The sequence below is a fragment of the Cynocephalus volans genome, chromosome 2 (genome assembly GCF_027409185.1).
Source record: "Cynocephalus volans isolate mCynVol1 chromosome 2, mCynVol1.pri, whole genome shotgun sequence".
NCBI lineage: Eukaryota > Metazoa > Chordata > Mammalia > Dermoptera > Cynocephalidae > Cynocephalus > Cynocephalus volans.
This window is the reverse complement of record NC_084461.1, coordinates 99284389-99309132: the sequence shown is the minus strand read 5'-3', so window position 1 is coordinate 99309132 and position 24744 is coordinate 99284389. Positions and strand designations below refer to the sequence as shown.

Below are 24744 nucleotides of genomic sequence, written 5' to 3'. Positions count from 1 at the left end.
CTGAATATCGTCAATTTTTTTAATTTCTGCCAATCTGATAGTAAACAAATAAAATTTTTGTTTTGCGTTCCATTTCTTTAACTATGAGTGAAAGAGCACATCCTTTGATACATGTCTTAGCCCCTAGGATTTTTTTTTTTAACTTGACTAGTTCATCCAGATGTATAAAGGCACAAGAACTACCAAGAAATATTTAAAAAGAAAAGACAGGCATATCCTTTTCAAGCTATAGAAAATCAAAGATAAAAAAAAATCCTGAGAGAAGTACCACATGTTCTTACTCATAACTGGCTGCTAGGAAGGAGGGAAGGGAGGGAGGGAGGAATGAAGGAAAGAAAGAAAGAAAAGACCACAACAATATGTTGAAATTTCAGAAGGGGAGAACAAACCTAAGGATACTAGAGATGGGGAGAGGGAAGGAGGTGACTTGGGAAGTGATAGGTCGGGTAAAGGGCAAAAAGAAATATGATTTGTAAGAATGAATACGCTAATAATAAAGAAAAAAATTAAATTAAAAAAAAAGAAGTCAGAGGGAATAAACACCTCACCTATAGAGGAACAAGATAAGAACTACATCTGACTTCTCAGAAACCATGCAAACAAGAGTGGCGTGAAATAAAGTGCTAAGAGAAAAAACCCACCAAATTAGAATTGTGTACCTTGCAAAATTATCCTTCATAAGTGAAGGAGAAATAAAAATTTTCTCAAACCAACAAAATTGAGGAAATTTGTTGCCAGTAGACCTGCCTTGCAAGAAATGCTAAAAAGGGGCTGGCTGGTTAGCTCAGTTGGTTAGAGCATGGTGTTATAACATCAAAGGTCAAGGGTTCAAATCTCTATACCAGCCAGCCACCAAAAAAAAAAAAAAGAAAGAAAAAGAAATGTGTTGAAAATAGAAGTTCTTCAGAAAGAAAGTAAATAATATAGGCTCAGATCTTCATAAAGAAAGGAAGAACATCAAGTAAGGAATAAGTGAAGGTAAAAAAAAATTTTATTTTTCTTAATTCATCTAACAGATAAGTTTGCTCAAAATAATACTAGCCACAATGTATTTGATTATGCATATTTATGTATATATCTTGTGTGCATCCATATACACGTTTGCTTATATGTATGAATGACAGCAATGATACAAGAGGCAGGAGGGAGAAATTAGAATTATTTTGCTATTTAAGGTACTCATATTACCTGTAAAATGGTTTCATGTTATTTGAAAGCAGACTTGGGTTAGTTGTAAATGTTTATTGCAAATTCTAGGGCAACCACTAAAAAGAGTAAAAGATAATGAAGAGGAATATTATATTACATATTGTAAACTTCAAAAAGCAGGATCCTGATGCAGGAATAGATTATGAGATTAAAGATACATAACAAAAATTCCAGAAATAGACCCAAGTACATAGGAACTTAGTATTTGACCAAAAGGGAATCTTAAATTAGTGGGTAAAGGATAAATTATTAAATAAAAGTTATATTTGAACTAGACATCAACATGAAGAAAAAAGTAAGATATCTACCTGACATGAAACAATAAAATAAATTTGAGATGGATTTTTAAAGCTAGAAATACAAAAGTATTAGAGTAAAATATTTACAGGAAAATGTTTTTTAATCTTGGGTAGAAAATGCCTTTCTTAGCATGGCCCAAAGCCCTAAAAAAAGATTGACAGATTTAACTAAAAATGTAAAACTACTAAACAAGATACCATAAGCAAAGCTAAAAAGCAAAAATAAATTGGGAGAAATTATATTTAAGATACTTAACAGACAACAGGTATGCATCCATAATATACAAAGTGCTCTAAAAAATAAATTCAGAATGATTACACCAAAATAAAAATGGGATATAAATAACTTACAGAAGATAAACAGATAATAAGCAAATGAAAAGACACTCAACTCTCTAAGAATCAAGGAAATAAAAATTTAAATATTTTTTGCTTATCAGATTGATAAAAGTAAGAAAAATTATATCCATTCTTGCCCAAACTTTAGACAAACATGAACTTTCAATACTTTCAATACTGTTTCAATACATTAACTCTTTTTAGAGTTATTACACAATAACAAGTTAATCTAGCTATTAAAATTTTAAATGCCATATCCTTGATCTAGCATTTCCACTTCTAGGAATTTATCCTATTGAAACACTTCCACAAACAAGCAAAGAAAAATTAAGATACAATATACGAAAGTAAGTACAATGTAAGAGTAAGATTCCTGCTCTGTCTCTTCCTAGCTATGTTAACAAGGGTAGATTAACATCTGTAAATTTTAGTTTTCATTCCTTATCTGTAAAAAGAGATAATAAAACTTACATGTCTTGGGGTTACTGAGAAGTTGTAATAAGACAACCCTTGTAAAAACTCAACACACAGTAAACTGTCATTTTTTTATCATTGTTTTTTATCATTACAAAAAAGTTCAGGAATACTACTATGCAGTTGTTTAAAAAATGAGGTATATCTCTAGGTACTGACATGGGAAAACATCCAGTAGCTATTAAGTGAAAAAAGCAAGATACAAAATGTATGTATGTTATTATCCCATGTTTGTTTTTAAAATATATATCAATACTGCAAAGAGAGCAAAAACAAAACACAAATACTCCCCCCAAACAACAACAACAAAAAACCAAGAACATATATTCCAAGTTTCTGACAATAATGCAGGACGAGAGGTTGGCAGGAGAATTAGAAATTTTTCACTTTCTATGTAATATTTTCCATAATGTTTAAGTTTTACATAATGAATGTGAATAAGTAAAATAGTCAAAAAGCATTTAACTTCCTAATACCACTAAAGGCAAGATGAAACTGGCTAATGATACTACTTTAAATTCTGTTTTAAACCCAATAGATTGATAGCTTCTTCTTGAAAAGCAGAGTATTGTATTTAACTACTAATTAAACTTTCAAATATCTTCTTATACCTAGTAAAATGATACACGTAATTGTGAAAATACACATCCATCCCAATACACAAATATCACTAGCAAGGATATTCAAATAATTTAAATAAAAACATATTCATTATATTTTATCAAAACTTCCATAATCTCTATTCAATAATTAAAGTTTCTACAATCAACACAACGGAAAAATCCACTCTTATTCTAAAACAATTATAACAATCTAAGACATCTGAACAGATTCTTTGGAGTGACTCCATGGAATTTCACTTAATCATAAAAGGACTCATGCCAAAGCAAAATCTAATATATGGTTTTCACATAAAAATTTCATCATGTTTTTAGTTATTCAGTTTTACAGGCTCAATTTTAATGATAAAGAGTTATACTTCTGTTAAAATGGTTAAGTCCTACAAGTAAATAACTGCTAAACTTTATAGTTAACCTCTCTTACTCCCTTGCCTTACCTATCGACTAAGTTTATTAAACCAACCAATATAACCACGGGAAATCTTAAGCAATTGTCAAAAGCAAATTTTGTCCATAAAAGAAAAGAAAATGTACAAATATGTTGACTGTTTTATCTGAACTTCTATCAAAAGCAAAATGACTTTAGTACTGATGCTGAAATGCTGAAAGTTAAAGAACATAAACAAGAAAAGGTCATATCATGCCATACCTACTTCCAATCTGTTCTCCTACGAGTGAAACTTCCTGATAATGAGGTATTTTGACTCTAAGCATCCAAGTCAAATCTGCCAGATTAATTCCATTCTACAGTCAACTTTATATTAATATTTGTTGTTGTTATTGCTTTTATTTTGGTTCCGATGTGCAAAACAATATGCCAGGCACTTTACAGAGATTATCTCTAAACCTCACCCTGAAAGGTAGCAATTATTAGTCCCATTTTATAAATGAGGACTCTGGCTCACAGAGGTTACAAAACTAGCCTAAAACTTCACAACCAATAAGTGAGGAAACTCAAATTTGAACTCATGGCCAAACCCCATGTTCTTTCCATTATACCAAATCACAACCTCACCTCCATTTAAATAAAGGCCAAATGTTCTAGTTTACAAATAAATAATTTAAAATATTTCCTTTCTACAAATTCTTAAAATGCATTCCCAGTACTAATTTATTTCTGAAATAACCATTAGGGGAATAGCCAGAAGTTTCCTTTTTTTTAAACACATGTAGTGTAAGTTTTATATAAAACAACATGGGATAAAATATATATTTCTTGCTTCTGTGAACAACAAAAAAGAAACAAACCTGTGTGGTCTTTCCAGACCCAGTTTCTCCTACAATCAAAACTACTTTATTTTCCTTAATTATTTTAACAATTTCTTCTTGTTTCTCAAACACTGGTAAAGATTGCCTAAAAGAATCAAATTCAGATTCTCCTCTTTTCACTGGAATCTGAGGTATGCCATTGTTGAGTCTCCCACTTGTCTTGCTCATTTCCCGGTTTTCTTTGAAAATGAATAAAAGAACAAAAAAAATATGATCAATTCAGGAAAAGAAGTGTTAAAGATAAGAATAAGTAATTTCTACTGTAATTTCTTTCAAGTGTTTTTTCTCTATTCAGTCTACATAAAGCTGGCAAGCAATGTTTCAACTATTCTACTCCTACACATACTATTCTTATAGAACATGTTACAAATTCCAGTATCAATTAGAAAGCAAATCTCTCAAAAGTACTTCTGGTGCATAATGTTCAAAAATGAATGAAAACCATTCAATAACCACTAAAAACAAAACACAATTTTGATAATATAAATGATTTTCAGGCTTGCTGTAAGTTTCTATCAATAATGTCATAAAAAATTAATATTTTATAGTAGAAAAAAATGTACATTATACTTATAAGATCTGTTACATACAATATGAAAACACAATACAAAAAAGAAAAATACCCTATATACGGTTGAAGTTATACATGTATGATCAAGTGATCAAACAGAATAATATATGTAAATATGAGGTCTTAAAGCTTAACAAATTTCTTAATGAGCACTTTGGCCAACATTCACATTTAACTAAGCAATAAAGAAGAGGTATAATATGTTTTATATTCTTCACATAGTTCAAAATATTTTTATGTGCCTATACTTAAAACTTACATTCTTTGATATCTAGGACCATGTATTTTCTATATTCCACAGATCTACTCCAATAGAAAATGATAATTATGCAAATTCTGTCACTATAGGCAATAAAATAAATAATTTCCTCACCAGGGAAGTGATTTCTCCAAACAGTAAAATTAGAACTTCATTTTATAACCTGAATATATTATTTATCTACCTTTGAGCAATTTAATGTACTGAAGACTCGGCCCCACCTCTTATCAGAAGCTAAAGCCTTAATTCAAAATCTAACTCATTAATATGTCATGGCAGTATATAATATAGGAGGGAGCAGACTTTGAAGTCAAATCCTAGCTCTGCAGTTTACTGGCTGGTTGAGTTGCCTTGAACAAATTATTTAACTCTTCTGACCCCCAGTTTCTTCACCTGTGAAATAGGGGAAATTCTTACCTTGCAAGGGTTGTTATGAAGCCCTATATGATGGGTTTAGTATACTGCCTAGCACACAGTAAGTGCTCAATAAATGGTAGCTATTATTATAACACTTAGAAAAAAACTTGGCTCAACTCCATGACATGCCTTAACATTGCATTTTGTTCCAAAATTTTAACAACTCAATCACTTCTAACAAACTATTCAAATTGAGAAATCTTATTTCATCTTAGTCTTTAAAATTAAATCTAAAATGTAAAAAGAACAATCATCAAATAATAGGGTAAAAAAGGAAGCTCCCCAGAAAATACATACCAGCTTCAACTGCAAACACATTTCCTCTTTCTGTTTTAGGCAGAAGTTCAGTACGCTCTTTATTGGTCACAGGAAATCTCTGAATTAGGCTCCTAATAGCATGTTTTGTATTATGAGTCAAATTACAGGTCATCACTGCATGAGCTGTTTCTGATCCATCTTTCTTCTTCACAGTTAGGTATCTATTTGCTCCCTTTCTGAACATTAATAAAAATCATTTATTTACTATATATAGTCAAGTTGTTCACATATGTTGTATGCCTACTTAGAAGATACGACTCAAGCAAAACACTGAAAAAAAAAAAAAATCAAAATGCTTTGGGATAAAATGCTGAAAGTCCCAAAAAGTTCAGTAAAGAGAGGTCTGGGCTAAAGCCACAAGACTTTATTCAATTAAAATTTCAAAATTCTGCAAATCCAATTTTAAATCAGCCAAAAAAGGCTTACTTACCCATAAGCGTTAAAGCTTATCTTTAGCAGACTTCATGGTAGATGAGACATCGCCAGTTATTATATGCTGGGAAGTATTCAGTGGGAAAAAAGAAATCTGAACAGAACTGAAAAATGATTATTAAAAAGTTGTGGTTCACTGTTCAGACTAATATGTCCTACTGAATGTTTCCATGGTATGTTGGTAATGTCACACTCCCATGAAAACCTGTTAAGCCAAGTTTAGAGGTTGGACCAAAAAAAGCAAAAATCAGCATTACTTATATTTTCAGATGCATTTTTTTTTTTTTAAGTGAAAGAAATTTTTCAAAGCTTCTAGCTCTACCCTTCAACTACAAGGTAATGATGATTTATAACTGTTCAAGTTACTTGCTGCAGGTATACTTGCTCTTCAACTGGTCCAGGACTGACCATGCCTCTTATGGCTCTGGTAGCTCCAAGAGTGCTAGGTATAATGTTATACATACAGAAAGTCCCCAGATGTGTTTTGAATTATTTAATAATATATGTCTATAATCTAGCAGTGTAATACTGGTTAAGAGCTCAAGATCCAAAGGCACACAGATCTGAGTTTGAATCTCAGCCACAGGCAAATTATTTATGGCTCTGAGCCTAAGATAATAATAATATCTACCTCAAAGGACTATTATTATGATTAAGTAACATAATACATGTAAAGTACAGTATCTGTCAGAAAGGCTCTACATAAATGAAACTATTATTATAATTATGACAGCAAAAAATATCATTTCTTAAATTTAAAAAAAGTTACCCAAACTATTTCAAAAATGTTTTCCCAGTTGTTAATGTCACTATCATATAATAGAAATGAGCAACATAGCCACAAATACAATGAAAATTACATGTATAACTTTTTAATTTTCCTAATTTTCATCAGATTTAAATTTTGTCAACAATATCTTCACCATGAGAATGATATTAAACTGAGGATTAACCTATACAGTTTTAGTTATATAAGTCTCCTAAGTGAGGCTTTCAATTTACCAAGATTTTTAATTTCTGGAAACTCCTTATTGTACACTTTAATGAATTATAAGCTTTCTATGTTGTCATCTACGCCTTAACAAGTGCTTAGTGATACTTAAAATGATGCTATAAAGATGAAATAGTTTAATATTTAACCTGATCTAGAAATTTTAGTTATTTCCATGATAAATCAGAATTATTCAATTTTAGAGATGTTCTCTGCAGCAGGTTCTTTTCCCATGATCTTTCTGAAACTTCTGAACAGTAGTTATAGGCTCAATCATTCATTCCCCTTCTGCACCATTCACTTCATAAAATTTTAACTACAGAAGGCAGGAAGCATGCTGAAATGTGCACTGATGCAAAAGGCAGGGGGCCAATGCTCAGCTAGTAAAAACCTTTCATCTAACTACTTATATGACCAAAAATAAATCATTTTACTTCTCTAACACTGTGTACTGGTTAATTTAAAAAAAAAAACAAAACCTTAATATTTCTATCAGCCCCAGGATGTTTTAATTTTTTAAAAAATCATCTCAAGAAGTTTTTTTTATATTTCACCTTTAATTCTCTTTTATTCATTCATTCAATTATTCATCATATATTAATTGAGCACCTATTATATGCCAGGCACTACGGTAGAGGCTGGGATTACAAAATTAAGTAAAATATACTCTCTTTCCTCAAAAAGCTCACAACTAAAATAATGCGTCATATTGAAACCTTCCTAACATAGGTTGCTGAATATGGCATTTATGTATAAAAATAACTCATAATAAGCAGATGCAAGGACTTAATCATTACCATTTAAACTTTACTGAATTCAGTTTGAACACAAATGGTAGGCAGAAAGAGAACATCAAGTTGATAGTTTTTATGTTTTAGTGTAAGATTTTACTTGTGGCTATTAGTGCTCGTTCCTACCACATTCCACACCACAGTGACACTGATACAAAAGGAATAATGAAAATTTTAGTAAAATATTCACCTCATTGTTGTGATAAGGGAAACATTCAGTACAGTAGAGATTTGTCCTACCATGTAAACTAACACATCAAGATCTCCCCAACATGCTTTCATTCCAAGGTAACTGACACCATGCTTCGATGAAAAACATGAGTCCTTTTTACAAAGCAAAATTAACCAGAAACTAGCTGTACATGTGGAAAAGAGAACTTCACAAGAATTTTTTAAAATAATAAAATGCAAATCATAAATTTAATTTTTAAGTATAAAAGTAAATGTAATAAAATTACAGATAAGAAATCATAACTTCTAACTTTCAAAGGGTAACAGTAACCCATGCACACTACAATGAAGTTTTAGCATTTCAATGGTTTCTTCCTTTTAAAAAAAAATGATGGTATAACTAATCAAATTTGATTCAATTTTAATATTAATCGATTTATCAATTTACAAAGCACTGTTCCTGAATGTTTAACTAAAATATAACCATGTGCCTCAATATTCCTTACTTTCCATATTTGAGGACAGTTTAAAAGATCAGCTAAAGAGCCAAAATCTGAAATGACTACTTAAAAAGCTCACAGCCACCAAGAAGCTAAAGTCTCTAAAAACATTACAGGCATTTGTTTGGTGCCTACTAAATACTTAATTTCATGTCCCATTGACTTACACTTCCATCAGGCAGACAGATGAAAAGATCTAGCTCTGAACTACTTTCTCCCCAATAATGTAATACAGAATTACAAATTTATTAAAGTCTGCATCCTACTTATTTGTATTTTTTTATGATTGCCTAGAAACTAATAAACAAACCAGTTAACTTTATGTTGTCACTAAATTGAACACAGTTGCTTTCATGTCATGGTCACTTTGTTTATGATAAATTTGTTCTTTTTGTGGTCTTAATGGACTAAAAGCAACTTGGAGAGAAACCTAATATTTCTGTTGTAACTCCTCACAGCACTCAGTACATTGCCATGAACTCACTGCAAACATCAAAAAATAATTAGCTAAACATTAACCGTTTCAAATCCTGCCTCTGCCACTTGCTCCTGCATGGTCTCGGGAAAAGTACTTAATACTCTAAGTTTTCATTGTCTCATCTGTTATTCAGGTACCAGATGTTAATAATACAAGAACCTACCTTATAAAACTGTTGTTAGGATTAAATGATAATCCATTTAAAGCAACTAGCAGAATGCCTGTTGCAGAAGAACACTTAATAAATATTAACTGCTGTTATTATTGGACACAGCAGGATCTCTTTTTCAATGGATGTCTAAAAATTCACCGAAAGAGTTCATTAATTTAAATCCATGTTTCATATTTTAGCTGGGGTAAGTGAGGGGGAATGCAGCATGCAGCCTTCCAAGACAGGAGTCAAGGGAGGCAATAACCTAAATCTGAAAAAGGGGTCATCCTTGTACAATAGAGCCTTCTGGTCAGGGTAAGTAGAGTACTTCGATATCTTTTAAACAGTGACTTTGGCAGTCACAGGATAAGAAACTTATACTTGAAAAGTCCATTTTCATATACTTTGTATTTTCTTATTCCACAAGTTTTTTTAAAAGTGTATTCTGTAAATCTCATTTTGTCTAACTTGGACTAAGAAAAATATGAAAAGGATTTTGTTTTGATTATGAACAAGACAAAGACTCAGAAAAGTGTGCTCTTAGGACCAAAACGCAGTGACCTCAGTTGAAGGAAAAAAGTAAATTATAAGGTGAAATTTTTGATACATGAAATTTAACTAGAATTTCAAAGAAAATTGTAGAATATACTAAAGATCACTAAATAGTGGTGTTACTCTAATAAGAATGTTTTCACTAAAAGATGAGCAATTATAAAAAATAACCAAAACCAAAGTAAATTCAACTGTTTAGGAGGAGATAAAAAAAACAAAATCCATCACACATGACTTTTAGAATATACTAAAGATCACTAAATAAGGGTGTTACTCCAAAAAGAATGTTTTCACTAAAAGATAAGCAATTATAAAAAAATAACCAAAACCAAAGTAAATTCAACTGTTTAGGAAAAGATTAAAAACAAAAGCCATCACACATGACTTCATTGTGGAAGGATATCAAAAAGGAAAAATTAATCAGAAAATTATCCTGTGTGTAAATTATCACACAGAAAGCCTAAAACCTATATTTTAAAACCTTACAAGAAGCCCAAAATAAACTATGGAATCTTAGCTAAGAGACTAGTCCCTTTATACACTTAAGAAAACAAGCCTTCAAAGTGAAGGGACTTGACCAAAGCTCCAGAATGAGGCAATGAGAGACAGGGAATAGAACCCAGGTTTTCCGCCCTTTACTGCACACCGGTTGCTTCTGAAATAGGTATTAAGTAACCATTATTCCAAGCATGCATGCACACTGTGCGCGCACACACACACACCCCCCAACAGACACACAGAAAAACGAACTTGCAAAGTCAATGAAGTTAATGCTTGGAGATTATCAGAAAAGAATTTTTGTTAACAAGTGAACAGAAAACCAATGAATGGTAAGTCAGGTAAAAATTCTCATTTAAATGAAAAGAAGGATTTGAAAAGTACATTCAAAGTGATTTAGTTCCTTATGTGGAAAGAAGAAAAAGCAATTGAAAATCACAAGGTCCACTAGATAAACATTGTACAAAGTTTGCTCAAAGATGAAAAGGGGAGGGAAGGAGCTAGAATACACAATAAGAAGAGGGTTTGGGAGTATTAAGGTTATAGGTATCAGGGACTGGATAAGGAAGCAGGATTGCCTTGCTTCCCTCAGCATCTCTTTCCTTTTTCCTCTCTCTCTCCCTGGTTCTTCAATGTTTCCTCATCCCCCTTTTTCATCCCAATAACTTCTGTATTGATCTCTTTCCCTAGAGTTTCTCCATTCTGGATCATCCCTTAAGTGATCATACTACTGAACAGAAGTAGAGGTAATTTATTCTAATGGACTGCTTTCCTAAGAGTAATTTCTAACAATCATTTTCTAAGTCAGCTGTTTAGAATTCAAGACCCATTTAAACAATGTAGCTACAGAACTGTGCATTTATAATAGGCGTTTTCCAGTACAGGCCCAAAAACTCTTATCTGCAACTCTTAAACCCAAACAGCTCTGAAAACTGGGAGTTTTTTGTAAGTTTGCAGCAGCCTCATTTGGCAGGAAAGCCTGATTAAATTGACATGAGGTTATTAATAGCCTCTATACTGGTGTGAACACTGATACATTTTCCAGCCGAAATATTCATGTGACAAAAGGTGATATCCATACCTTATTAGGGGTATTACTAACATACTGCAAATATACCCTAATGCCTTTCTAAACTCTAAAAAAATCTGAGTCTCAAAACATATTTGGCCTAGGTGGTTTTGGGTAAAGGATTATGGCTCTGTATTATATTTTTATTTGCAAGTGCAGCATTTTACCTAATTCATGGACATATATGGGCATGCTCAAGAACCTAACCATTGTTCCAGCACTGGCCTTACTGATGTTCAAAATTCACATTCACCTGAATACCCTGTCTCAGTCAGTAATGTGTCAATGTGGTAAACATTCATATGTGAGACATTCCCACATCAGCTACTTTCATCTTATGACCTTCCTACTATTTATTAATTAATATATTAACTTAATAAAGTTCTGTTTTCCCTCTTATTAACCTAAAAACAGGTAAGCTAAAATTTTATCTTTCTTTCCCTCTTTATCAGTGGTTCTCAATCACGGCAATTTTGCTTTCCAGGGAACTTCTGGCAATGTGTAGAGGCATTTTGGGCCTCACAACTGGGGTTGTATTAGTGGCATCTAGGGGGTAAAGGCTAAGTACGCTGCTAAACATCCTACAATGCACAAAGCAGAATAAAGAATCATCCAGCCCAAAATGTCAACAGCAGCTATACTGAGAAACCCTGCTCTATATCAATCCCAACGTCCTTATTACCAAAATGAAATAGCTCCACAAATTTTAGAATTTTTCAATTTGGATAGCCCAGATGACTTTTCCCCCTATGAATCAGTAACCCTCCAAAAAAATACTATTTCTTCCTGTTCCACTTTATTTAGTCATTTCTAATCATCAGATTCTTGACTTCGTAGGAAGGAAAACAATGAACGTGTATTCTAAAGCTTACCATCACATTACAGTAACATTTAAAAGAGGTAAGTTCTATGAATAATTGTACTAATTATCTTTTACACATCCATTATTCAAAAAAAGGAGAGATATTTAGTTTCTATCAAAAATGAAAATATTTTTCTCTATCAATTAACTTCAACTTTTAAACTATTTTTTTCTTCTATCTTAAAATTTACCTTTGAAGGAGTTCGGAGTATGCCACCCCAAAATGTCACTCTGGCGTAAGAATGATTTTGACCTAAAGGCAATTGAGAAAAAGCATACACTCTGCCCTCCCCTTCTTTACTAGGAAGGGCAGGATGATTCTTAATCACAGAGACCATGCTAGACTCTAATCAACTCAGAGACAAGCCTACATAACAAACCTTGCTAAAACATTCCCTATCTTCTATTAGTTTCCCCATATACAGTATTTACCTTACCACAATTTGCAGCACCTAGCAACTCAAAGTCCCTTTCCTTTATCTTGTCTCTTTACAAATTTTTTGTTCTTTATTATTAAGATGTTATATAAGCCCCAAGTTTGAGTTACTCATCACTGAATTCTCCCTTGTGTATGTGTGACTCATGTTTTAATAAACTTGTTTGTTTTTTCTCTAACTTTTTTTTTTGGGGGGGGGGTTGTTTTTTGGGTTTTTTGGCAGCTGGTGGGCATGGGGAACCAAACCCTTGATGTTGGTGTTACAAGGCCACACTCTAACCAACTTGAGATAACTGGCCAGCCAAGATTTTCTCTTGTTCACCTGTCTTTTATCAGTCTAATTTGCAGGGGCCTAGCCAATGAACCTAAGATGGATAGAGGAAAAAGGTTTTTCTTATACTCACCTTTTTATTCCCCCACCCCTAGAGGAAAAAAACAAAAAGCAAAAAAAGGAGGGGATAGAGGAAAAGGAAAGAGCTAAATTGGTACAAACCTGAATCCATTTATCTACATGTAATTAAGAATGTAAAGCTAAAACAGTAATTAACCATTTAAATGGACTCAAAAATATTTCCTTTTTCTTTTTGGTAAATTATTTTTAAATAAGAAATGCTATCAGCTTACCCTTTACTTTTAGAGACCAAACCAAGAGACTGACTCAATCGATGAATAAAGGCTCTTTCAGTACTGGTCAAAGAAGAAGGAAATTCCATTTCTACAAGGGGAAAAAAAAAAGTAGTGCCATTTATGGATAGGCAATTTTCTTTCAATACAAAGATATAAAATATGGGGAAAAATTCATACAATCAAAATTACTGTATTTTATGTGAAAAGTAAATATTAATTCAATAACTACTGAATGTCTGCCAGAATTCTGATATTAATAGAAAGACATCTACAGTATATTAAACCTAAATGTGATAAAGGACTCTGATGTCAGTCAAAGATTACTCCTCTTATTTCTGCTGGAACCTTGAGGTGGTATAATTGCTGATGAACATATTTCACTACTTTAACTTAGTCCTCACTTGTTTAATCAACAAAAAGTTTATTTCATTCAATGACGAGGTATGCTCAATCATTATGAATTCTCATCACGAAACTCCATTGTCTTTACATTTGAAACTATACAGAATTCATATTTCACTATTTCAGACTGGATTTGTTGTTATATATTGCTGAAGCTTTACCTTTGTTTAATGTAAGTTCAGAATACTTTGTCCAGGTCATTCCCTGTTTTGATCTACAAGCATCCAGAGTAAGGGGTCCCCTACCTAAGCCGGCAAATTGGAACGAGCTCTCAATACACTGTACAGATCACCACGGGTCAGCTGCTGCTTTGACATTATGTGGCCCAAGAGAAGCAGTAGCTTTCTAACCTTAAGAGGTGTGGATGACGCATTGTACGCCAAAAAAGTTTAATTTGTTTGTTTAGAGTGATGCTTCTAGGATTTAAACAAAACACTACATATTGCCAGTGCATTTATTTATCTGTTTGATTTCCTTCTGCTCTTCTACTGTAAAGGATACATCTCCTTAAAAATTTTTGTTTTAAGGGCAGAGGCTTACCAATACCTAAAAAAACGGTGGCTTAGCCGCCCAAGGCTGCTGACAGACCTGGGAAAAGAAAAAGTTCTCGCTTGGGGCCAACGTGACCTCAGCACCTCTTGATGTCAGGCAAGTGCCCCGTAAGCCCGCTGAGCCGCAGGACAGCTTCCGGTTCTTCACATCCCACGGGAGGGCCAACAACCGCGGTCCAGCCCCGGGTCCCACCAGTGAGGGCGGCCCAGGTCTTCCCTCCCTCATCCAATGCAGCCCTTCACTCGGTGGGACCGGACTTGGGGTGCGGGGTTGGGGGCGGGAGAGGCGCCGGCCAGTGGGTCCCTGTCAGGAACCTCACCTCTCTGGTCCCCGTATCGGAAGCGCTCCAGAGCGATATTGACTGCGATCTTCACCTCCTCATCAATACGAATGTCTTTCAGGCCCTTGGCCCGGCAACCGCCCCCAGGGCCACACGGCGCGGAGCCGCCACCTCGGCCGCCGCCGCCGGGAGCCGGCGGTCGCGGGGAGACGCTGCTCGGCCTGGACATAGCCCTTGAGGAGATGTTCTCTCCGCGCGGGAACTGCCAGACGTGCCAGCTGACAACCAATGACAGTGACGGTAGGCCTCGGGGGCCAATACGCGACCAGACGGCTCCGCAGGCAGCCTGCGCTGGGCCGCGATCACCCGAAAGCCTCCAGTCACCACAACAGCCGAGGAGGCGCCGGCTCCACTAAAGCGCCGGCGAGGCCGAGAGCGCGGGCGTGATGACGTCACCAGGGCCTCCGGCGCCCGTGACCTCAGCGCTGAGGGCGCCCCTCGCTAAGCGACGGCTTCGGGCCAAGAAGAGGCTCCCTATGGGGTTGTTGCTTTTGTCCTCTCCATCCACTGCAAGGCCGTCTAGTTCACCTCTTTATGCAGTTACTCATTAGTTCGTTTAATCCCTTGTTAATTCCTTCAGTAAGCATGTATGGGCTTCTATGTGCCTGGCATTATGCTACACCCTCGATATGCTATTGGGGAACCAGACAGACAAGGTCCCTGCCTTCATGGAGTTTATATTCTAGTAGGAGTAGAGTTGCCAGATTTAGCGAATAAAATTACAGGATGCCAAATTAATTTGCATTTCAAATAAACAACGAATCATTTTTAAGTGTAGTATATTTGTGTACATAAATATTTGGGAACATATCATTAAAAAAATATTGTTCACCTGAAATTCAGATTTAACTGAGCATCTGTATTTTATCTGGCAACCCTAAATAGGGGTGACAGACAATAAAGAAGTAAATAATTAAATGATGGTTATATGTGCTATATGATATATTGGAATAGGGAGATGGGACGTTTTAATATGAGAGGTAAGGGAATGTTATGAGACTTCCACTTGCTTATATACAATCCCACTAACCTAAATCCAATTTCAACCACCCTAATTGCTTCCACTCTGCTCTTCCTACAATCATTATCCAGAGAGCAACCATAGTGATCTTTTTAAAAATATATAAGCTAGATAGGATCACACCCCAACATAAAGGCCTTCAATTGCTCTCCACTGCAACTAAAACAAACCTTGAATTTCTTACCATGACCTTAAACACCCTGCATGATCTCACCTCTGCCTTACTCTATGATTACACCTCCCACCATGCTGACCCTCACAATGCACAAAAGGACTAATTTCTTTCTGTCCATTGAACACACCAAGCTCCTTACCATATACTGAACTTTCCACTTGGATAGTTTCCTCCTGCACAAGGCAATCTTCCTACCAGAACTTCACATAGATGCCTCTTTCTCCTCATCTAAAGCAGGATTTCATTCCTTACCTAGACAGGCTCTCTCACATCAATCTGTTATCATTTATCACCGTTTGAAATTATTTTATTTATTATTTGCTCTTTCCACTAAGATATAAACTCCTTGAAAGCAGGAATCTTGCTTTTCTTGTTTGTCACTGTTTCATCAGTTCCTACAACTGTGTAGGCACACAAATATTTTAGAATCTTGAATTAGGATTAGTCATCTCTGTTCTCAGAAAACTTTCATCATAATCCTTGGGGTCATAATATCTTTGGTTGACTACTAGAAAGAATTCTAGACAAGCAGAAATAGGTACTATATTCTGGACCTGGCTAAAACAGGAAGAATAACTAACATTGAGGGTAGAATATCCTAATTTCCAGAAGGTGCATTACAGACTATATTAGAAATCAGAAAATAAGCCACACAGAACAATTGTCTTTTTCACTGACGCAGACATAGAAAATACCATACAACTCCTGCATCTGTTTAGAATATGAATTGGCAACTCAGCATCAGTTAAAGAGTATCCCCACCATGTTAAGTAGTCACTTTCTTACAGTGTTTAACAGGATGTCATAGGGTTACAAGTAATGACAAGTTGCAAACTAAAAAACAAAAAAACAGCACAACAAACAGGCATACATACATAAATACTCAGATTTTTATTTTGTCTTGGAATTGAGATTAAAAAAACAATGTGTTTAAAATTGAAACATTAAATCTAGTTACTACATTTAAGTTTTGGTGTTTTCTCAGTGCCTTTGTTATTTACATATCAAAAATATTTCCAAATAAAATAATAATAAAATTGTGTCCAGCCCTAAATTAGACAACATTATTTAATTGGAAGAAATCTACCTGCTGCTTGATTTGAACAAGTTATTTAGTCTCTCTACGTTAGTATTTCCCAAACTTTTTCACATCACAACACACGTAGAAAATATTTGCATAGCACCCTGGGTACGCAAAAAATGCCAGTGTTTGTAAATTTCCTTATTTCACCTTTTCATCCTAAGCACAACACTAGATCACATTTCTCCCATATTCCCCCACATTTCTGCCCCTATTATCCAGTCAAAATTGTGAGACCATATGGTAAGTTCTGGTCAATGGAATGTGGACAGAAGTGATGCAAACTGTAATTTTCCCTCTTCTCTGGTCTGCAGCCAGATATTGGATAAAGGAATTACAAATAAGGGAAGGGGGAAGGCTAGAATGAGCTCTGTAGTATTGGGTTGGAATTAGCAATATCAATATAAACTTATGAATACACACACACACACATATACATACATACACACACGTACAGATGAATAGATAATAAAGAAATAAAAATAGATGTGTAAGTATGTATGTGTGAGTATAAATACTGAGAGAGCTTAGAAGCAGTGACACGCCAAAATCAAGGAATATCCCTAGTGCTCAAATATTAGTTTCCAAAAACCATTCTCTAATAAAAGGAACCAGAGCTCCCTAGAGAAAAGGTTGATTTCAGGATTGGGACAGGACAAAGACAAGATGAGTCTGGAACACCTTGAAGTGTCAGAAAGTAAGGAATTGCCTAAAACAGGATACAGGCTTGTCAAAAGAACACAGGAGGCAACCTCAAGTTGTTCCTAAGGGCCAAAGCAGGCACAATTTGAGTAAAAAAACAATGATAACATAGGATTATAACTCAGAGAATAAAATCCATAAGCCCACAATGATATTAATAAATAACTGAATGAATACATAAATTAGGGAAAGAACAGCTCTTCCTCACATAAGAATTCTAATTAATAAGCGTAGAAGGAATGATGAAAACAGAAAATCACTGTTAGGAAACAACATAGTCATAATTATTGCAGGCAAAAATCTCTGATGGATGATTAGGAGGCAAAGGTATGATAAGAGCTGTGGATTGAATGTCCTCCCAGAACTCACTGAAGCTTGACCCTCCCCCCCCCCATTGTAACAGTGCTAAGATTGTGGAGATTCCAATTATGGTATTTGAAAAGTAGTGGCTTTAAGAGGTAATTAGATTGTGAGGACTGTGCCCTTGTGAATGAATTCATCCATTCATGGAGTAATGGTGTGGTTCTGAGAGCTTTATGAGGAGAGCAATTGAGAAAGTTAGTCTCTTTTGCTCAGCCCATTCTCACCAGGTGACATCCTGATCACCATGGGACCCTGTAGAGTTCTCACCAAAGAGAAACTCCTCACCAGATGGTTCCCTGGACTTTAGACTTCCCAGCTAAGACTGTAAGAAATAAATTTCATTTCCTTATAAATTACCCAGTTTCAGATATTCTGTTATAAGCAACAGAAAATGGACTCATAAAATAAGAAACAGAATATTTGCATAGTCTGAGAATATTTCTCTGCAAAATACTCATTGATTCCAAAAGGAACATTATAAACTTCACAGTGGAGAAATTGGCAGATTTCACTATAACCAGGTGATCAAGTTAACATTGCTGGTAATAAGATACATCGGCATACCTCCTGGTATGATGCACACTGTCATTTTTGTGGTATTTTTAACCAAAGATACAAAATCAAAATTTAACCACAAGAAAACATCAGACAAACCCAAATTGGGAAATATTCTATAAAATAACGTTAGCCAGTAATGTTCATAATTGTCAAGATCACGAAAAACATACTTTTCACAGATTGGAGGAGATTACGAGGACACAAAAACTAATACAACAAGGATTCCTGGACTGGGGCCTGACCAGAAAAAAGACACTAGTGGGAAAACTGATAAAATTCAAGTAAGGTGTACTAATTTTCTGGTTTCAATAATTGCACTATGGTTATGTAAGGTGGATGCATTAGGGATACTGAATGAAAGATATATGAAAACTATATTATTTTTGCAACTTTTGTAAGTATAAAATTAATTCTTTTAAAAAAAAGGTGCATGTTGGCTGTTATTGGTTGTATTTGGTAGATGATTACATGAAAGAAATGAGCTCAGAAAAGAATTTGGCTGAGGGAGAGAGAAAAAGGAGGAATTGGTAAAGGGACACGAAAATCAACTATGTTATATATTGATAAATTAAAATAATAAAAAATAAATAAAAAGAAAAAAAGAAAAGAATTTGGCTGCTTGCAAGCAGAAATGAAAACAATTAGAGAGCCTAGAAATTCAGAGATTTGCCAGTTTGAAAGCCAACTGCTGCTAGACTTTAAACAGTACATAATAGGATTTTAAAAGCTTCAAGGAGCTTCAATGAGACTTTTCAATAAGCAAATGACTCAACCCTATGGAGAAGATTGACGGAAGCTGTGTCTTCTTGTTTATTTCAGATAACCAAAAGTTAGCCGACATGACATAGGGGGAAAGAGGCACAGGATTGAAGAAGCGAAGACATAAATCAAGCTAGAGAATTATATTTAGCAGTGAACTCTGTGTGGCTTTTGTGAATAAAACTGTGTGGAAGTAAATAAGTCAGAACCTGTACAGTTTTTGAGGAATTTGTATTTCCAAAGAAGCAAAGTCAGACTGAAAAAAGGCTTTTGACTGATTGTTTGAGCAGTGAAACCAACCTTTGCTACCACCTCTCCAAGTTTGCTCCAACAAGAGACAGACCTCAAAAGTTGTACAACCCCCAGGGAGGACATCCTTCCCAATTCTCACTCTAAGTATGGTTAAGGAGGATGATGGACATAGTAGAACCTGTAGAGGGTGGAGCAGTAGAACATAAAGGAAAATAGACATGCATGTTTCACACAGAGAGCAGAATTAAGACCTGAAAAAGGAAGCTCTTCTGTCACCAGTTAGGGGCCTTCACAATGTCTGTTCAGGGGTGTTCCATAATCACCATAGACCGGTGAGTGACTTCTACGGGTCTTGCATTCCTTCTTTTTCTAAATGGGAGATTGTAATGCCAGTGTGCTAGCCATACGCTACCACTTTACACAGGGTAGATGAGTGAGGGCGGATACATAGTACATATTTACATGGTACAAGGTTACCTGACCATGAGGTAAGACAACATCTGGACCTAATAAAAAAGTCTGTGTATGAACAACAGATCCTGGATGCGGTGACTAGGTAGAACTCTGGGTGTCTCAGGGAGGGTGTATGTGCATTCTATATGTGGTAAGAGGGCGCAAAATGATATTTGGTGACCAGAAGTATGAACTGTACCATAGAATACTAATTTTCACAAATAAATGTATTTCTCCTCTTCTTTCTGGTCATTATGATATTTCCCAACCCCCTTGCAGTTTGCTGGGGACCACGTGGCTGAGTTCTTATCCTGGGAATGTGGCTCGAACTGATAAATACCTCTTCCAGGCTTGGTCTCTAAAATCTAACTTGAGTCCTCCATTCTCTGCTCAGACCAATCTGCTGGAAATTCTTAGGCAATGGTAGAGCCCATAGATAGATGGATCTTGGTTCCCCGAATGAGTGAGGTAAAGAGTTCCCACACCAATTGGATTATGACAAAGGTAAGAAGTAATCCTTGGTTGTGGTAAGCCATCAAGATTTTGGGAGGTATTTTCGATATCAATATGGTAGAATGTTACTTTAATGGCCTTTGATGAATCACACTTTCCTATATTCATACCCTTGTATACTTCCCTCCCACACTGACTCTGTCCTTGGCCATGTAACTTGCTTTGGCCTTTGGGACATCAGCAAATATGATGCACGCAGAGGCTTGAAAGGTATTTGTGCATTAGGGCTTGCCCTTTCTTGCTGCTGGGGACTTCTTTTCCACCAAGTAAAGAAGCTTAGGCTAGCCTGCTGGAGACATATGGCCCAGTCATCAGTCAGTACCAATGGCCAGACATGTGAAAGAGGACATATTGGAAAGTCTAGCCCCAGATAAGCTGCCAGATGACTCCAGCTACATGAGTGACCCAAGGCAAGATCAGCAGAAGAATCTCCTGCCTGAACACAGCTCAAATTGTTGGTCTACAGAATACATGAGCAAATAAAATGGATATTGTTTTAAGCTACTAAGTTTTTGCTTAGTACACAAAAATAGATAACTAACACAAAGAGTTAGCTTAATCTGACTAATATATTAGGATAAAAATAAGGTTGATCTTGGCCAAAAGTTACTGGGCTGAGAGAACGGGCTTCAACAGTTCCAGTTTCTACCCAGCTGCACAAAAACTAAGGACATAACATCTTCATATGCCTGTAAACTACTTGTGTGTACTAGCAGGCTGCAGCACAGTGGTGTGGAAACTGCTCTAGGTAGCTCTCATCTATAAAATTGGCCTAGTAGAGTAGTATACTCTTAAAATATAACCAATATGCTTTTAGTATTGCTGTTACTAATACCTCCTTCCACCCTTTGCCCCCTTACCACCCACCTTACCACTCTTCCACCCCTTTCTCTCTTGTTCAGCTAGCTCATTTGGAATCTGTTGTTTCAGGGAAGGAATACTGTCTTAGGTTGATTTCAGTTCTTTAGAACTTGGGGGAGGAATAAGTCACATACTAATATGCCTGTGAGTTATTAAAAAAGTATACTGAGCCCTGCTCCCATAAGGGAGAACAAAACAAAAACCCTGGATGGTCCAAGAGATCCTAGAACAGAATGGCCTGTGCTTCTTTCCCAAGGGGAGCCCCAGAGACACAGCCCAGGAAGGAAGAGTGGGATGGTGTGTAAGTGGGGCTCAATGTGGTGTACAGCAGCAGAGGATTCCTGATGCCCCAGAGGGGTGCAGAATTGGTGGAGAGATATACAAGACCTGAAGGAGTCTTGAAGTTGGGAATAAGCAATGAATGACTTAGCAGTAAGCTACAATTTTTGACAACCAAGGATCAGAAAATTCTTCGCACATTTCCTGATGCCTTGACACCCCATAAGTCCTCCAGAACTTAGAAACAAGCCTAGGGAAGAACTATGGGTCCCCTGAATTAACTGAGATTAAGTTAGTGACAGAGATATTAAGTCCTGCCATGTTTAAATCTATGGAATGAAATTTGTCCCACTACCTGAGGTTTAAGTAATTGTAAAATTACTTCCAGCTCTATCATTTGATATATGTAACGATACATACATCAAAAAATGAATATTTTGCTATACTCTGTATATGTATACCTACCTATCTTATCTACCTAGTAATCAGTTTAAGATGTATATTAACAAGTTAGCCACAAGATGGTACTATAAAGCTATCTTTTTCTTAAGGTCCTAGGTCTTGAATGCCGTTGATTTCAGCATACGACTTCTGTAAAATTTTGTAACGAACAGCAGTATTTATAGTAAAAGTTCAGATGACAGCAACTGGCTTGTAAGGCAATGCTCATGTTTTAATATCATAGAAAATAGACTCTACCTGGAAGATGCTATCAATTAATTTGTGTTCTTTCTCTTTTTCTTACCCACTATCACATGGTAAAATAACCTAATCGATAAGCAAGACATCAAAATATTCACCACCCATAGATAAAAAATTTAAATAGACATAATCTCTTAGGTGCTACAGTTTACATTTTATGTCTTTTTTTGGTGGCTGGCCAGTACATAGAGTTTAATAGTGGGCATTTTTACAAAATGTGCCTCAGAAACATCTGGAACACCCTTAAACCATCTCCCAAATACCAAAAGCTCAGCCCCAAAATATGAACACAGTAGGTCAGCAAATACATTGTGTAACTTAATGAGCACTTGCTGTCTCATGCGCTGGGGATGACTGAAGAGGAGGAAAACCATCCCTTTCAGGTAGTCTTGCTAGTTTGTTTTTGCTTTTGTTTTAAGGAGGTGTAATTTTAAAGAGATGCACAGTAAAAGGGCAAGAAGAGGTTTGGAAAAGCTCACAAGGGAGAAGTTTGTAAGCAAAAGTGTTGTATATAAGAGAAGGTCCTGTGTCACAGCCCTGAAAGCTCCTCATTGGGAGTATGGAAAGGCAGGTTGAAGAGACCAAGGAAGAAAGCAGTGACACTAGGTGATTGATGTGGGTCTAGTCTATGTTCTGGTAGCAGAGGGAATTTACCTTACTGGGAAGTGGAGCCACTGTGTGGTTTTGAAGATAGGAGTGATGTAAATTTGTCAGCTGTCATATGTCCTAACAGAATGTAAGGGAATGATGCTGTTAGGATGCCAATCAAGAGAAGCTATAAAAATCAAATGTAGAGATGAAGACACTTTAAAAGATTTAACTGTGGTAGTAAAAAGAATCAGATGAGAATGTAGGAGGATGCAGTAGGGTTGGCAGAATGAATGTGTATTTGTACATTTCTGTTGCTTGTAACAAAATACCTGGAATTGTAAGAAAATGAAATTTATTGCTTATGGTTTTAGAGGCTGGGAAATCTAGAGCCCAGGGAACACATCTGGTGAAGGTCTTGGTGGTGGCGACAGTGACCCAAGGGTCTCACAGCAGACAGAGAGACTCTCACATGCTCTCCTTTTAAAGCCCTCAGAACCATGCCCATGACCACCATCATGAACCCATTCATTAGGGCCTGGTCCTAAGAATCTAATCACCTCTTCAAGGCCTCACCTTACAATTACCATAATAAGATTTCCCACCCTCAACAGTTACGAAGGGTATTCAATTTCTAATACATAAAACTTGGGGGACACAGTTCAATCCATATCATTCTGCCCCTAGCCCCCAAAGTTTATGTCCTTCTCACAGGTAAATACATTCAGTCCATACCCAAAGTCTTAACTTATTTCAACACAAAGGTGAAAAGTTCAAAGTCCCATCTGTGAAATCAACACAAGTTATCTACTGCCAAGATACAAAGGTGGGATGAGCATAGGTTATGTATTCCCATTCAAAAATGGAGAAATATGCCAAAAGAAAGGGGTAACAGGTCCTGAGCAAGTCCAAAACCCCAAAACCCCAGCAGGGCAGGCATTAAATCTCAAAGCTGGCAAATCGTGTACCTTGATTCCACGCTTGACATCCTCTGTATGCTGCTGTGGGGTCAGGGTCCCCAAGTCCTTGGGCAACTCCACTTCTATGGCTTTCCTGATCTGAAGCCATGCTTCAGCTCTCACAGGCTGGCATTGCACACCGGTAGCTCCACAATTCTGGGGTCTCCGTGGCTGTCTCACTCTGCTGGCTGCACTAGACGAGGTGCTGTTGGGGTTTCTCTGCTGCAACTCCAACCCCATGTTTCCACTCAACATTGCTCTAGTGAAGGTTCTAGGTACGCAGTAACTTGGCCCTGGGACAGATCTCTTCCCAGGGCCCCAGGCTTTTCCATACATCCACTGAAATCAGGGTGGAGACTCACAAGCCTCCACAACTCTGGCATTCTGTGAGCCTGCAGACTTAACACCACGTGGACATCACCAAAGCTTCCAGCTTGTATTTTCCAAAGCTGTGGGACTGGCCACAGTAGCTTTGGCTATTTGGAGTCTTTTTTTGTTCCATATGAATCTATTTCTGTGAGAATGTCATTGGTATTTTGATGGGGATTGCAATGAATCTGTAGATCACTTTGGGTAGTGTGGTCATTTTCACAATGTTGATTCTTCCAATCCAAAAGCATGGAGTATCTTTTCATCTTTTTGTATCCTCTTTAATTCCTTTCAGCAGTGATTTGTAGCTCTCATTGTAGAGATCTTTTATCTCCCTGGTTAAATTGATTCCTAGGTTTCTTTGTTGCTGTTTTGGGGGGTTGTTTTTTTGTTTGTTTGGTGACTATTGTAAGTGGGCTTGCTTTCTCAATTTCTTTTTCTGCTAGTTCATTATTGGAGTATAAAAAAGCTACTGATTGTCA

General features: G+C 36.0%; 1 protein-coding gene across 2 annotated transcripts in view; it reads right to left on the bottom strand.

The window, feature by feature from the left end:
• Positions 1 to 14979, bottom strand: part of YTHDC2 (YTH N6-methyladenosine RNA binding protein C2) — a 68839-nt gene extending 53860 nt beyond the window's left edge. For both annotated transcript variants that reach the window (XM_063086153.1, XM_063086154.1), the window contains exons 1-4: positions 14607 to 14979; positions 13331 to 13421; positions 5755 to 5951; positions 4190 to 4389 (exon numbers count right to left, since the gene is read on the bottom strand). In XM_063086153.1, coding sequence (XP_062942223.1) covers positions 4190 to 4389; positions 5755 to 5951; positions 13331 to 13421; positions 14607 to 14796 — 678 coding nt within the window. In that variant the 5' untranslated portion in view covers positions 14797 to 14979. The remainder of the gene's footprint in view (positions 1 to 4189; positions 4390 to 5754; positions 5952 to 13330; positions 13422 to 14606) is intronic.
• Positions 14980 to 24744: the final 9765 nt, after the last annotated feature.